Source organism: Varanus komodoensis, unplaced genomic scaffold (genome assembly GCF_004798865.1).
Source record: "Varanus komodoensis strain SLA01 unplaced genomic scaffold, ASM479886v1 scaffold584, whole genome shotgun sequence".
Taxonomy (NCBI): Eukaryota; Metazoa; Chordata; class Lepidosauria; order Squamata; family Varanidae; genus Varanus; species Varanus komodoensis.
The window spans coordinates 5058-21153 of NW_025336202.1; the positions used below are offsets into that span (position 1 = coordinate 5058).

General features: G+C 51.7%; 1 protein-coding gene across 1 annotated transcript; it reads left to right on the forward strand.

Annotated features, from left to right (window-relative positions):
* Positions 1 to 668: 668 nt before the first annotated feature.
* On the forward strand, positions 669 to 1706 carry LOC123033078 (GTPase IMAP family member 4-like). The gene has a single exon (XM_044449440.1). It carries the CDS (start codon positions 684 to 686, stop codon positions 1512 to 1514), a length of 831 nt encoding a protein of 276 aa, XP_044305375.1. The 5' UTR covers positions 669 to 683; the 3' UTR covers positions 1515 to 1706.
* The last annotated feature ends 14390 nt before the right edge of the window (positions 1707 to 16096 follow it).

Below are 16096 nucleotides of genomic sequence, written 5' to 3' on the forward strand. Positions count from 1 at the left end.
GAACCCAGGTTCCGTTTGGATGCCAGGAAGTGCTTCCTGACAGTTAGGACCCCCAGGGTGTGGAATGGGCTTCCATGGGAGGTGGCTGAGGCCCCATAGGTAAGAGGGCAAGGGGGGGCGGGCTGCAGGGAGGCACGTTGTCCCTGGGGGGGCGCCCTGTCTGCTGTGCTGCTCAGGACCTCCCCAATTCCCGTTTCAGGCACTGAATTGCAGCGCCTGGAGAGGGAGCTGAGAAAGCACGTTGAAGACACAGTGGCTGCTCTCCACGGCAGGATAACGGCCGCTCTGACGGTGCTGCAGGACAGCAATTCCGCTCTGCGATCTCACGAGGCCGAGGGGCCGCCCACCGGGGCCCATGCCAGGGCCCGAACCGCGCGGGGCGACCAGGACGCCCTCCCGAGCCAGGAGGCAGCAGAAGGCAATGGCCCGCGCGGCCCCCCTTTCCCTCTTGCCTCGCCCACCCCCCCGTCGAGGGCGAGGGGCGAGCGGCCGCCTCCAACCTCGGGCTGCTGCTGGCGCTGCTGCGGAGCCTCCCAGGGGAAGCGGGCCCGATCCCTGCTCTTCCCCTCTGGGTGCCGCACCCGTGGAGTGCGAGCGCGCAGCTCAGCAAATGCATGCACCCCCATTGATCTCTTTATACACGGAGCGACTTGTGGGGCTGCCGGTCTCCCCCATGGGGGGGGATGAACGGGGGGGGGGGGCTGGTTCACCCTCAGCCCGGCTCAGATCAAGGCAGGCCCCTGGCTGACCTTCCTCCTCTCCCGTGTCTTTCGCCAGCATGCGAACTGCGGCTTGTCCTCGTTGGAAGAACTGGAGCTGGGAAAAGCGCCACAGGAAACAGCATCCTGGGGGCTGAGGAATTCAGGTCCACGATCTCACCCGCCTCAGTGACCATGGAGTGTGAGAAAAGGGATGTCGAGATCGGTGGCAGGAGAATTGTGGTTGTTGATACTCCAGGGTTTTTCTACACCTGCACTTCATCCGAAGAGACCCGCAGAGAGGTGAAGACGTGCTTGAAGCTCCTCTACCCCGGGCCACACGCCATCATACAGGTGGTCCAGCTGGGCCGCTTCAGCGAGGAGGAGAAGGCGGTGGCCAAAACAATCCAGAAGATCTTCGGCCTTCAAGGCAAGGCCTACATGATCACCTTGTTCACCCGCAAGGATGAGCTGGGCGAGAAATCTCTCCGGGAGTTCTTGCAGGAGGGAGACCAAGACCTGTGGAAGCAGATCGCCCAGTGCGGGGGCCGCTGCCTCACGTTCGACAACAGGGCCAGGGGCCGGGAGAGGGAGGAGCAGGTGGAGGCGCTGCTGCAGGTGGTCGATGGGCTGGTGGCGAGGAACCGGGGAGCCCCGCACTACACCGAGCAGATGCTGCAGGAAGACCGAGAGCAGGCAGAGCGGTGGGAAAAGGAACTTCTGGAGATGTTCAAAGGAATGTTGGCTATACAGAAAGGAGAAATCTTGGAGCAGGTGCGGAGGGAGAGGCCTCCCAAGGACTGCACCATTCTCTAATGAGGGGTTCGAAGCCCTCCGACTCAGCCAGGGAGCGGGACGCGCAGGGTTCTGCCCCCCAACACCCCGCCCTCGGCCCCCCCATCCGTTTCATCTGCATGCTCAGCGCCGGCCTTGTCAGCTGCGTTGCTGTCGTTTGTGCATGATCCATCATGCGCGCAAGATGTGTTTTCCTCACTTTCCGTGAATAAAATCTTTATTTATTTATTTACTTACTAAAACATTTTTATGCCGCCCCATTCACCGAAGCCTCGGGGCGGCTTACAACAATAAATTAGAACCACATAAATAAAAATTAAAATATATACATTAGAATAATAATAATAATGTCGGCTGCTTTCCAGGCATTCCGTGTCTGTGCTGCTTGTGGATTCGGACGTGGGCGAGTCACCGGCTGCAGACCCTCAGGCCCAGACCCCAATGGGCCAAAATGCGGACATATGCATGGGGGGGCTCAAGTATTGGGGGGGTTGCACATTTCAGGTCGCGCATGCGCCTATGGACACGCCTGGCTCAAGCCGGATTCCAGCGCAATGGGACATCGGGACAGCGAGGCGGGGATGGAGTGGGGCAAGGGACCCATACGCCACTGCGCCTGACTGGCCCGGGGGGGGGGGGGGGGGTGGGATGGCCTCAGCCCCGAGGGGCTCGCACGGGGAGGCAGGGTCCAGGTTCAGCCCCTCTTGCCTGCGGCAGCTTCCCCTCCCCAGAGATGGGCCGAGTGCCAGGGACCCCCCCCCCCGCGGCCCACGCCTCCCCCTCCATGTTCACCACCGAGCGGAGCAGCCGGATCAGCCGAGGGGGCGCCGAGCAGCGGGGCCTGGAAGCGCCCAGGCCTGGCCAGCCACCTGGGGGGGCGGCGCGGGGCAGGGACCGAGGACCGGCCCAGGTCACCGCGGGAGCAAGCGCCCGCGGCGAGCAGGGCCCGTCGCTCCCCTGGGCTGAGGGTCTCCCGCACGAGGAGGGGCCCCGATCCCTGCTGGGCCGAGGGGGGGGGGCAGGAGCCCGGGCAGTCGGAGCGCGGTGGCCGTCGAGCCCCCAGAGGGGAGGCGGGTGGCGGCAGAAGGGCCGGGCGGCCGGGCCGCTCGCCTCGCCCCTCCCCGAGAGCCGCGGACGATCGGGGGCTTGGCGGGGGGGGGCGCCTCCAACCTGTAACTGCTGCTGCGCTGCTGGGGAGGCCGCGCCCCCGGGAGCACCGGGGGGCCGTTCCCTGCTTTCCCCCTCGGGTGGGCCCCCCAACGTGGGGCGAGCGCGCAGCGTGTGGCTGCTCCGTCCTTTCCTGAGGAGCGCAATTCTGCGTGGTTGCGCCCAGAAACACTCTTCACCGCAGGGTTCTCCTGAGCATGCACCAAGTGCCTTCTTCTGTAAGAAGAATCGGAACTGGAAGCGATGAGACCATGAAGCCGCAGGGCAGGTCAAGGGGGCCCCCACCGCGGAGCAGCCAGACCGCACCCCCAGGCCGTCTCCGCCGAGGGGTCGAGGGAGAGCGACGCCCGAGAGGAGCAGCTAAACCGAAAGGGCGCCCGGCCGCGCTGCGGGGACGAAGCGGGACTAGATGGAGCCGCGGGGCTGGGGGGGGTTGCCTTCCGGGAGGGGCGCGGGGGGGGCTCTGAAACGGGCCTTTCGCACCCCCCTCCGCTGACCTGCTTCTGGAGGGAAAAGAGGCCGCCGCATCCGAGAGGCGAGGACGATCGGGGGCTTGGCGGGGGGGGGGGCGCCTCCAACCTGTAACTGCGCGGAGCGCGGCCCCCCGGTCTCCCTCCCCCAGGAGCAGCCAGGCACCACCCCAGGGCGCCTGCGCCGAGGAGACATGGGGGCGGGGCCCCGAGAGGAGCGCGCGCACCGCGCAGGCGCAGCGAAAGCGAAAGGGCTCCCGGCCGCGCGGCGGGGAAGGCGCGGGACTGGCAGGGGCCACGGCGGTGGCCGGCAGTGCTTCTCTGCCCGGAGGGGCGGCGGGGGGCCACCCACACACACACATGCACACACACACCATTAAAACAACTAACTTAGCTATAAATTGAGATTTTAAAAAATGCAGGAGAACCTGAAAGAAACGTCTCTGAAGAACTGCAAAATATGGAAAAAGAAAAAGAAAGTTGAAATACATCTCTTTTGTAAAGAACAATTAAGGACTTGAACACAGACAGCTCTAATTTATATAGTAATGGCATGAGGTAGGAAAATCTCTAAGGGACTCTATGTTAGAGTAAGAAGAAGGAAGAGAAACACCTGGAAAGTAGTGAGGTGGGGAGGGGGACTGAGCCTGGAATGGACTGACTTGCGGCAAGAAAGGAGAGAAATGTCAGCAATGACTTAAAAGCAAGCAGACAGGCAGGCAGAAGAATGGGGTGACTGCTGTACAGGGTAAGCCCTAGTAGGGTAAAAGAACAGAGAACCTGTAATCACATTTTATTATGTGGTTTATAATGAAGAAAGTACTTCAGTGTCCAAATACTAGAACCTTGTAAGTCGCCTTGGGTTCCTTCAAGAAGAAAGTCAGGGTGTCAATACAATGGAGGAGGAGGAGGAGGAGAAAGATGAAGGCAATGACAGAGGCAATGGTAAAGACCAGGAGTAGAATAATTGTAGAGAAGAACTGGATTTTCTGATTTTTCATTGTGGTTTCAAAGGTTTAAAAGAGAGAACGATAGATGGATCCACATTTTCTGGCTGGCTATAATAGAAATCTAGTGCAGAAATGTGGAAAGTATTTAAGCCCAAGAGCCAAATGCATTTCAGAGACACGCTCAGGGGCCACAACCCGGTGCTGATGGGGCCAGAAATACAAGCATATTTTATCTTAAGGCTCTTACTATCAGAAAGAACCATGTCAACATTTTAGAATGGAGGAAAAACAGCACAAAAATGGGAACCTACCAAATGGTCTGTCACGAGCTGACCGACCAGCCAGCCAGTCAGCCTGGACAAACGGCGCGAAAAAGTTGAAAGAAAGAAAGAAAACTGCAGTCCAGAAATCAGTTACAAAGCATGCTCGGTTTAGTTGCAGGGGGAGAACAGCAAAAACTTCTTCCCCCAAAGTTTTTTCTTCTTCCTCCTGCGTCACCACCGGCATCTGCTTTTATTACTTCACAGTTTTACAAAGGTATTTGCATACTGCCAATTGGCCTTCGAGTAAAAGCAGCCAACACCTTAATGCTTAGGTTACAAGCCTTATATGGTTACACAGGTAAATTACAATACTCTTGGTCTTCGTGGCGTACGTGAGTACAGCATGACCCAGCAATGAATTCCCACATCTCCTCCGTTTTGTTTATTTAAATGGACTATCACTTCTGTACTGGTGAAGTCAATTTTTGCCAATTGTATACGCCAGGAAGAGATGATTCCAGAGAACCTCAACGAACAAGCAGAGGGTACCCCACATCCTCATAAGGAGGAAGCAGAGGAGCATGATCTTCATCATCATGCGAGTTCAAAACATGATATTTGATTTGCTACAGCTGCTTGGCCGTAAGGTTAACAGTTGGGGAAGGCGCACAAGCAAAGCAACGCTTGAGCACATCAACAAGAGAAGGTATACATTGAATACAACAGCATAACATAATTAAAATCACGATAATAATAACAACATACATGATTAGTGACCGAAGCCAGGAAAGATTAGGCAACCAAGACCAGAGCCAAGAGAAATCCGTCCAAGAGGAGGGGTCTCTTCGGAGATCTGTGACCACCTCTTGGATAGTAGTTAAGGATTGCTCGATCACACCAGATTGGTTAACGTAGAAACAGCAAGATTGATTTAGCCAAGCGCACACTCCGCCATTGCGGAGAAATAAGTAATCAAGAGCAAGGCGATTTTGAACAACAACTTTAGCTAAAGGGTCCACTTCTGTTTGTAAAGCTTTTATGGCAATTTTTGAAACATTGGCCAAGCGTTCTATGTCTTTAGATATATTAAGCAATTTTAGATTGGTGAAAACACCATGCAAAGAAGGAATGAAAAACCCAACGAAATCAAGGAAACCTCGAGTGTTAGAATCAAGGTTCCGTCTATATAAATGAGGGTTGGTAGCCCTTTTTACAGCATCATGGGATTGAATATTCATATTCAGAGGTCCTAAAGAAGCAAGGGTACAGGTACCATGCCAGAAGGGAGGGAGGACTTTATATGCGGCAGTGCCACAAACGAAAAATACCCCAGGAGGTAACCCATAGGTATAATTTTCAGGTTTTCCTCCCCTTTTTATGACAGTTCGTTGCCAATGAAAGGAACGGAATAAAAGATACTTACTATCCGGTAGAGACATTTGAGCCCTCCACCGGGTGACGTTATCGGGCCAAGGACCCCTGACGCCACTTGCTGTGCAATTGTCCACCACATAACCGCTCATGAAATAAGCGGAAGCAGCGGAACAAATACATCGAGATTCAACACAAGGGCAAGTAGGAAGGTAGATTATGGAGCCATAATCTTTAACAGTGTAGTCCCAGTCAATTGAGTTATGAGGAAGAACAAGAGTGGTGCTACAGTTTGGATATGCACCTACATCAGCTGACCCATAAAAGGCTTTAATGCAATACGGCGCAGGTGGCCACAATGCTTGATTATCCAGTAAAATAGGGCTAGTAACAGCGTCTTTAGTTATAGTAGAATTGGCATCATGAACAGAGATGTTAGCCCAATCACCGTAGTTCAGAAATTGGAATGGGATGAGGGGCCAATACCAATTATGATGGGAAGTATGAGTGCAAAGCCAACAGTCTGATAGATTAGTGGTGGCAACAACATCATTAGCAAGTTGTAAGAACATATTCTCTACTAACGGAATGGGGGCTACATAAAAAGGCAAGGTGAAAAGAGTGAGCAAAAAACTAGACATTACAACGACTTTCTCCATGGCCGAACGCAACGTGCAGGAATCCAAAGAGGGCCATTATCCAAAGCTACCGCTGCGTATCCACGACCCCAAGTTATTAACGGCACAGGTCCCTTCCACTCAGGATCAGGTAATTTTCTATAGCTCACAAGCGGTCGTGGAAGTTGTTCTTCAGTCCTGAAATGAAGCTCAACAGGTGTATGAGACCTATTATGGGGAGTGAACAAAAAATTTAAGGTATAAAGGACCTTAGCTACAACAGCTGGAATATCAGCGGTGGATATCCCTCTCCCTTCAGTCTGCTTATACAGCACAGATTTGAAGGTGAGGTGTGCCCTCTCCACAATAGCTTGACCTGTAGAATTAAAAGGAATACCATGAGATAACTTTATACCCCACAAATTGCAGAATTCTGAAAATGAATGAGAACCATATGATGGGCCATTGTCCGTTTTGATAGCCAATGCCCTCCCCATCACAGCAAATGTCCTGATGCAATGTTGAATAACATGTCTTGATGTTTCCCCCTTCATGGGTGTTGCCCAAATAAATCCTGAATAGGTATCAACAGTTAAATGTAACTTATTGAGAGGAGCCAACGATGGTACATGAGTAACATCCATTTGCCACGTCTGATTAGCTTGAGTCCCTCGAGGGTTCACTGCATCAAAAGGAAAGTTTATCGGTGATTTACAACATGATGGGCAGGCTGATACAATGTCCCTTGCTTGTGACATAGGAATAGAAAACATTTTATGCAGAACTTTAGCTGATTGATGAAAGGTATCATGAGATAGGATGGGGTCATCAAATAAAGAAAAAACATTCTGTTTAAGTGCACCATCAGCTCGAGCATTCCCTTCTGCCAAAAATCCTGGAAATCCTGTATGGAATCTAATATGAGTCACATAGCAGAAATATGATCGTTCTTGGATCAATTGTTGCAGCTGGCAAAACATTCCATAAAGTTCTCTATCATAGCAGGTGACAAATACGACAATGGCAAATGCAGCAACAACTTATAAATGTATTGAGTATCTACAATAAGATTAAAATCTTCTTGCGCAAACAATTGAAATGCTAAAATTACAGCAGCTAGTTCAGACCGCTGTGCTGATGATTGATTTTCAGTGAACTTCGATGACCAAGAGCCACCTGGCATCTGCCAAGTAACCACTCCTCGGGTAGGAGAACCATCCGTAAACAAAGTTATTGCATGTGACAGTGGCTGTAAAGAAAAGCAAGATGTTAGTTTATATGAAATCTGTGAAAATAGCTGCAAGCGTTTATCTTTCGGTGGATTATGGAGGACTTTCCCCAAGAATCCAGCGAATGCAACTTGAAATTCTGAAGATGTAACCAGCAATCGCTCCACCTCCTCCTGCTTAAAAGGAAAAAACACACAGTCAATATCTTTCCCAGTAAGCTGTAAAGTTCTGTGCCGTGCTTTAAAAAATAAGCCTGCCACAGCAGTTATCCAAGGGTATAAATTTCTTGACGGTGTATGTGGCAAATAGATCCATTCTATGATGCAGATTGTCTCTTTATCTTTGGGCACGTAAAGAATGGCTGTTGGTAATGATGGTGTAGACAAAATAAAGCAAGAAAGTTGTAAATCCTCATTTAGCCGCCGATCAACTGCCCGAACACGAAGCCTTTGAGCAAGTAGTTTAAAAGCAGCTTTCATTGCTGGAGTAACAGGGATTTTATCTGCTGGAGATGAATGACCTGCCAGGGCCATAAACAGTGGTGAAAGTTCATCAGTAGTAAGGGCTAAAGATGGCCTAGCCCAGTTAATATTTCCCAGCAAACTTTGGAGCTGAACCAGAGTCAATGTTTCCGGAATATGAAACTGTGGCAAGACTGGCACTGAGGCCTTTTCTGAAACCTGGTGTCCTAAGTATTTGAAAGGAGGGTCTTCTTGGACCTTTTCTGGTGCTACATAAAGTCCATATGCTTCCAACGAAGCAACAAGAAAATCCATATGACATTTATCAACATTTTTCCCTGCTATTAAGATGTCATCCATGTAATGATACACCATTAAGTCCGGAAATGCTGATCGAAATGGTTGCAGGGCCAAAGCAACAAATAGCTGACAGAGGGTGGGAGAATTTGCCATTCCTTGAGGCAATACACACCACTCATACCTTTGTGTAGGGCGATCGTTGTTCAGCACTGGAACTGTAAATGCAAATTTTTCCCGATCTTGAGGAGCTAGTAATATATTAAAAAAACAGTCTTTCAAGTCAATAATTTTCAGTTTATAATTTTGTGGGATCAAGTTTGGATTTGGCATCCCACATTGAACAGGTCCCATCACTTTCATACATTCATTCACTTTTCTTAAGTCTTGTAGTAATCGCCATTTTTCTGATTTCTTTTTTATCACAAATATTGGTGTATTCCATGGGCTGGAACTAGGCTGAATATGACCCAACTGAAGTTGCTCCTGAACAAGGGCCTCCACCGCCTGGAGCTTTTGTAAAGGCAGCGGCCACTGGTCTACCCAGACTGGCGCAGTTGTTTTCCATTGAATGGGCAATGCATGCCGCTGAGCTGAGGGGGAGGCCCTTAGGGTAAATTTGTACTGATGGTAGCTCCTAAGGAAGAAAGTAAATCTCTGCCCCATAAGGTAATTGGGATGTCCATTATTAAAGGTCGTAAGGTCACGATACGGCCTTCAGATTGAAAGGTAATTTGCTGTACACTTCGGGAAGCAGCTGTAAAGCCTCCTACTCCATAAACAGGTGAAGCAGGAACTGTGGGGAACTTGTCAGGCCAGTCCTTTTTTGCTATAACAGTCACATCTGCCCCTGAATCCAGCATCCCTTTTATACAGCGTCCTGCCATGGTGACAGATAAATAAGGCCTGTCTGTTGTCAGTCGGATAGCTGCCATTGCAATGGGTGTAGTTTGCAAATTACTTGGCATAGGCTGGCAAGACTGCTGAGAGTCCCTTTCGCTTTGCAATGGTATTAAGAGCATACGAGCTACAGGTGAATCTGCCAGAACTTCCATACGCATAGTGGACCAGAGATGTAGTACAATGTCTGTTGAGCCAGATGATTCATATAAGCCAGGAGTCACATGCCAAAAATCCGGTCCCATGATAGGGAGCAATAAGCCAATGTGGCCTGCTGGTACCGGGTGGGATACTCTAGCGGGCACTGGTACAGCAAATCCCGGAGTTAGCATAACCGATGAGGTGAGAACAACAGGTAGTCCATAACAACCTGGGTTATGCTCACGTGGCTCATGTGGCTTTTCATCATCCCCTATAGTATAAAGGCGAGGATTTGACAAGCTGCAAAACGGCCATTTGCCACCAGGGGGCAGCTCAGGGAACGAGTTCTCCTGCAGTTCAAACTCTCCTATTGTTTGGGGGGCCCGGAGCTGGCCCCACCCCCGTTTCCCTGGCTACAGTCGGAGCCTGGTTGTCCCGCCTGGGGGCGTGAGCGACACTGATTAGCCCAATGAAAACCTTTCTGGCAGATAGGGCATTTTTTGGAAGGACGGGCTGCACTCCTTTGAACAGAACGGCATTGTGCTCTGAAATGGCCTTCTTTGCCACACCCAAAGCATTTCTTTGCAGCAGCAGGATTATTAGACTGTTGAAATGTCTGTACTGCAGCTGCTAGCAAACGCGCCTTATGGGTTTGCGATCCAACATTCTGACACACCCGAAGCATAGTATGTATATCAGTATCTGGATTATTATAAATGGGTGTGAGGGCCGTTTTACAGTCCTCATTTGCATTTTCAAACGCTAGCTGCTTGAGCAATAATTTTCGAGCTCTAGGACTGCCGATTTGGCGTTCCACTGCCCGCATTAGTCTATTAATGAACTCTGTATATGGCTCTGTAGCGCCTTGTCTTATATTAGCGAAGCTGGATAAAGAATTGTCTCCAGGCTCTGGGATCTTTTTCCAGGCTTTTATAACTATATTTGCCACTTGAGTCAAAGCCTGATCGGTTAACGCAACTTGTTGAACGGCCGTCGCGAAGGCTCCCTCCCCCATTAGCATGTCCTCTGTGATGTTAATATTATTCATAGCATTCTGCACCGCCTGTGCAGTCGCCCCTTGCCACCAAGCCTCCATACAAAGGAGGCTTTGAGCGGGGGGGAGGAGAGAGCGGAGGATCATTTTCCAATCCGTGGGCGTTAGCCTCTGGAGAGCCATGCCTTCTAGCAAAGCTCTAGTATAGGGGGCTTGAATACCATTATCCCAGATTGATCTCTGTAACTCTTTTAAAGTTTGCAACGGAAGCGGTTCGTATCTATCTGGGACAGCTTGCATGCCTCTTCCCCCGGGGGCCCCTCTGAGCACGGGAAATGCTGCTGGAATCTCTTGCGATCCCGGATCCCCTTCCTCCATAATTGCTGTTTGCAAGGCAGCAGCTAACGCTGCTGTGCGCTGCATCGCAGGAGCCAGGGTTACCGCAAGTTCCTCATTATCCGATCCCAGATCGTCAGGCGGTTTAGATGGCGGAAGATGGCGGTGCTCCTTATATAGAGGAGGAGGAGGGGCTCTAGGGATCGGGACCGGCGTGGGGGGTAAAATTTGTGGCAGGGGAGCATTTAGCGCGGTCTCAGCTTCCAATTGTTGATTAAATAATATATTAGTCGGCGTTAGTCCTTTTAGACAAGCCCGGACTTTACACCACGTGAATAAAATCCTGGAAGTTACTCTGGGATGATCCTGAAAACAGGACCCAATTTTACACCAATCTTCAAGTTTCAACATGCCTGCCCCGGCACCCAGGGGCAAACGTCATCAATTGCTTTAATTAATTCTTCGACTTGCCTTTCAGTGACAGAATGTCCCTCTTTAGTAAGTAGAAAATGGAGGTCTTTTTTAAACGCCTGTTGCTCGGCAGACAATGAAGAGCCCATTTCAATGGCGCTCTAACTTAATCGGTCACACTCACCGGGATCCGAAGATGCATGGCGCACCTGCAGCCCTGGCCGGGCGTGGGGAGGTGACGATCACGGGAACCGCCAGCTAGCAGCCAGGGTTGAATCAAGGCAAACCGCTTGCCTTACAAAGTTTGAAAAGTTTGAAAAGCCTCAGAGAGGGCACCACTTGTCGCGAGCTGACCAGCCAGCCAGTCAGCCTGGACAAACGGCGCGAAAAAGTTTAAAGAAAGAAAGAAAGACTGCAGTCCAGAAATCAGTTACAAAGCATGCTCGGTTTAGTTGCAGGGGGAGAACAGCAAAAACTTCTTCCCCAAAGTTTTTTCTTCTTCCTCCCGCGTCACCACCGGCATCTGCTTTTATTACTTCACAGTTTTACATAGGTATTTGCATACTGCCAATTGGCCGTCGAGTAAAAGCAGCCAACACCTTAATGCTTAGGTTACAAGCCTTATATGGTTACACAGGTAAATTACAATACTCTTGGTCTTCGTGGCGTACGTGAGTACAGCATGACCCAGCAATGAATTCCCACATGGTCAGTAGTTGGAAGAAAGGGGCAGGAACACGAGAAGGGGATAGGACTGTGCGGAAAGCCTCAGAAGGCTGGATTGGGGCCCCAGTTGGGAAACATCTGACATCCGAGTCTGAGGTTTTCAAGGTAAAAGCTCAACAAAAAGCAAAACAAAACAGGGCTTGACTGGACTTAATGGCATTTTTGACAGGGACCTATACAGCCATGAAATCTGTATATATCCCATTAAACAGGGCAACCAAGGCAGATTCAGTACTGTACCCGGGTCTGAAGCCGACTGAAATGTTGTTGTTGTTAGTCACGTGGACCCATTGCGACCCCATTGGCAACACTCCTCCGGGCCTCCCTGTCCTCCACCATCTCCCAGAGTCCACTCAAGCTCACACCAACCGCCTCAGTGACCCCATCCAGCCACCTCATCCTCTGCCGTCCCCTCCTTCTTTTGCCATCTATTGTTCCCAGCATCAGACTGTTCTCCAGGGAGTCCTTCCTTCTCATGAGGTGGCCAAAGTATCTGAGCTTCATCTTCAGGATCTGGCCTTCAAGTGAGAAGTCGGGGTGGATCTCCTCTAGTATCTTTCTCTTTCTCCCTTGCCTTTCGCTTCCCTTCTCTCCTCAGCTATTTGTAAAGCTTCCTCAGACAGCCATTTTGCTTTCTTGTATTTCTTTTTCTTTGGGATGGTTTTAGTTGCTACCTCTTGTACAATCTTGCAAACATTCATCCATAGTTCTTCAGGCACTCTGTCTATCATATCTAATTCCTTAAATCTATTTATTGCCTCTACTGTATATTCAACAGGGATATGATTTAGGTCATACCTGAGTGGCCTAGTGCTTTTCCCTACTTTCCTGAATTTAAGCCTAAATTTTGCAACCAGAAGTTCATGATCTGAGCCACAGGCAGCTCCTGGTCTAGTTTTTACCGTCTGTATAGAGCTTCTCCATCGTTGGCTGCAGAGCTCATAGTCAATCTGATTTCTGTGTTGACCGTCTGGTGAGGTCCATGTGTAGAGTCGTCTCTTGGGTTGTTGGAAAAGAGTGTTTGCTGTGACCATCGTATTCTCTTGACAAAATTCTGCCAGCCTGTGCCCTGCTTCATTTTGTCCTCCAAGGCCAAACTTGCCTGTTATTCCAGTTATCTTTTGGCTTCCTACTTTAGCATTCCAGTCCCCCATGATGAGAAGGACATCATTTTTGGGTGTTAATTCTGGAAGGTGTTGTAGGCCTTCCTAGAACCGGTCAACTTCAGCCTCTTCAGCACCAGTGGTTGGGGCAGAGACTTGGACTACTGTGACGTTGAATGGTTTGCCTCGGATTCAAACTGAGATCATTCTGTCATTTTGGAGACTGTATCCCAGTACTGCTTTTCCTAATCTTTTATTAACTATGAAGGCTGCTCCATTTCTTCTGAGGGATTCTTGCCCACAGTAGTATACCTGATGGTCATCTGAATCAAATTTACCCCTTCCTGTCCATTTTAGTTCGCTGATTCCTAAGATGTCGAAGTTCAGTCTTGTCATCTCTTGTTTGACCACGTCCAGCTTGCCTTGATTCATGGATCTTACATTCCAGGTTCCCATGGAGTATCGATCTTTCCGGCCTCCGACTCGCCTTTCGCCACCAGATACATCCGCAACTGAGTGTCCTCTGGGCAACACTCTTTCTGGCGCTACGAGCACTAGCCCTCTGCGCTTCCCCAGAAGCACATTGGACACCCTCCGCCTGAGGGGCTCGTCTTCCGGCGAAATATCCTCTTGCCCTCTGGGGCTGTCCACAGGGTTTCCATGGCAAGGGTGCTGGAGTGGGTTGCCAGTTCCTTCTCCGGCGGATCACATTTTGGCAGCGCTCTCTGCTCTGGCCTGTCCGTCTTGGACCTTCCCTGAGCTACACGAGCCCCTTTGCCGCGCAAGGCAGTGATCCACGAAAGAGACCTTGCGCATCACCCGATGCTTTTCTACCTGCGGTTCTCTACCTGTGCAGCCCGGCTCCGGCTCAGCCACGACCTGAGGATCACCTCCGTGCTCAGATCCGCTCAAAACTGTTTCTACCGGCTGATTCACCTCGCTGGGGTTCAGGCTCTGGCCCAGGTCAGGCCGACAGCCGGACCCCACCTCTAGCCCTGAGCCCCCCAAAGCCCGGAGATGCTGCTGTGGAGCACGGGAGGGGCGGGCTGAGGGAGCAGTGCAATCCCCCCCCCCCCCCCAGCCCCCCTGGGCATGGAAAGTAGGGCCGCCACACTGGCTTCTGCGGCAGTTTGCACCGATGAGGAAGGCACAGCATGAAAGGAAAGCGGAGCGGGAGGGAAGGGGGAAAATGCAGCCTGGCACTCGACTCATTGCAGAGGTCCTGGCAGGACATGGCCCGGGGCGGAAGGGGCAGAGGGGCCTCTTGGCTGGAGGGGCAGCCAGGACCGCCTGAGGGCTCCCCACTGGGCAATAGCTGGTCAACTGGGAGACAGAGGGAAGATTCACGGTGGCCTTTATAAGTTGGGTGCTGAGCTGAGAGCAACTGACTGAGACTCGGCGGGGACCAATGCCGAGTCCTGCAGCAGGAAAAGAAAGCAGGGGCATCGCGACAGGGTGGGGAACGCTCGGCTCACAGCACTGCAGGCGGGGAGGATCCGAATGGCTGCAGATCCGCGGCCGAGCAGGAGTCCACAACAGGATGCGATGCTCAGGCGGCTGCCGGGCTGCTCCTGCCATGGGGCTGAGCAGGGTGGAGACAGAGCTGAGCAACGGGGCAGCAGGATCTGGGAGCAGGGAAACCGGCCGGGCTCTCCGGGGCTCCGGTCTGGGAAGTCACGTGGCTTTGCAGGTGCTTCATTGTTTGGTTTATGATTGCTGGAAACTGAGCAGAGAACCTTGGTGGGGGACAGAAAAGAAATAGAATAGATGATGCCCCGAACCCGAACCCTAATCCTAACCCTGATGATAAAACTACAAAAAGCAGTGGAACAAAACATGTTTATTTCCATGCTGCTGTCAGGGGGGAGCTGTGGGGGGGCTCTGAAGTGGGCCTCCCCCCCCCCCACAGCCAAGCTGACCTGCTGGGAAAAGGGGGCACCGGCATCCTTGCTCCTTGACATCCCGCAGGAAGGATCTGTGAGGCCGCGAGGACCCCCCCCCCCGAGGACCAGATGGGCTTTCCAAGCCCCATGGCTGCCTGTTCCCTTGCGGGATGGGGGTCCGGGATGGGGGGCCGGCCGAGTGCTTGTGAACCACAGAGCTGCGCTGCCCGCGTTGCTCAGCATTGCAGAGTCTAGGAACAAGAGGCGATTCCTTCCAAATCCTTGTGGAGTTCTGCAGCAAGGCTTCAAGGGGGCTGAATGAGGGGGACGCGCTGGAGGTGGTTCACCAGGATCTCAGCAAGGCTGTTGACAAAGTGCCCCAGGATGTCGTGCTGGAGAAACTGGGGAGTTTTGGGATACACCAAAGCACTGCCCGATGGATTAGGGCACGGCTGACTGACGGAAAGCGGAGGGTAACCATTAGTGGGGGATCTTCGGGATGGCATCCAGTGGCAAGCGGGGTCCCCCAGGGCTCTGTCCTGGGCCCGATCCTGTTCAATCTTTTCATTAACGACATGGAAGAAGTGGTTAAGAGCATGGGACTGGGACTCAGAGGATCCGGGTTCTATTCCCCGCTCGGCCATGGAGCCAACTGGGTGACTTTGGGCCAGTCACAGACTCTCAGCCCAACCTACCTCACAGGGTTGTTGTTGTGGGGATGAGATGAAGGATGTGATGCAAGCTGCCTTGAGCCCTTTGTAGGAAAAAGGCAGGATATAAATCGATAAATAAATAAAAATATAAAAAAAAGAAGGGGTGAACAGTCTGCTGATCAAATTCGCAGACGGCACTAAAACAGGGGCAGTGGCTACAACTGAGGAGCATGTACTCCAGATCCAAAAGGATCTGGACAGACTATGGAAGTGGGCAGGAAACAACAGGGTGGCGTTCCATGTGGATAAGTGCAAGGTCTTGCACTTGGGGCATAGGAATGGGTGTCATACGTACAGGTTAGGGGACAAGTGGCTGGAGAGCAGCGCTTGTGAAAGGGACCTCGGGGTGCTGGTCGACTGCAGGCTGAACATGTGCCAGCCGTGTGATGCGGTGGTCAAGAGGGCGAACGCCACCCTTGGTTGCATTGCCAGAAGTGTCGCTTCTAGATCAAGAGAGGTATTACTACCACTCTATACGACTCTGGTTCACCCGCAACTGGAGTACTGTGCTCAGGTGCCACCAGGTCCTGTGTGACGTACCAGCTGGGTGAAGCGAGCTCGCAGGTCCCCA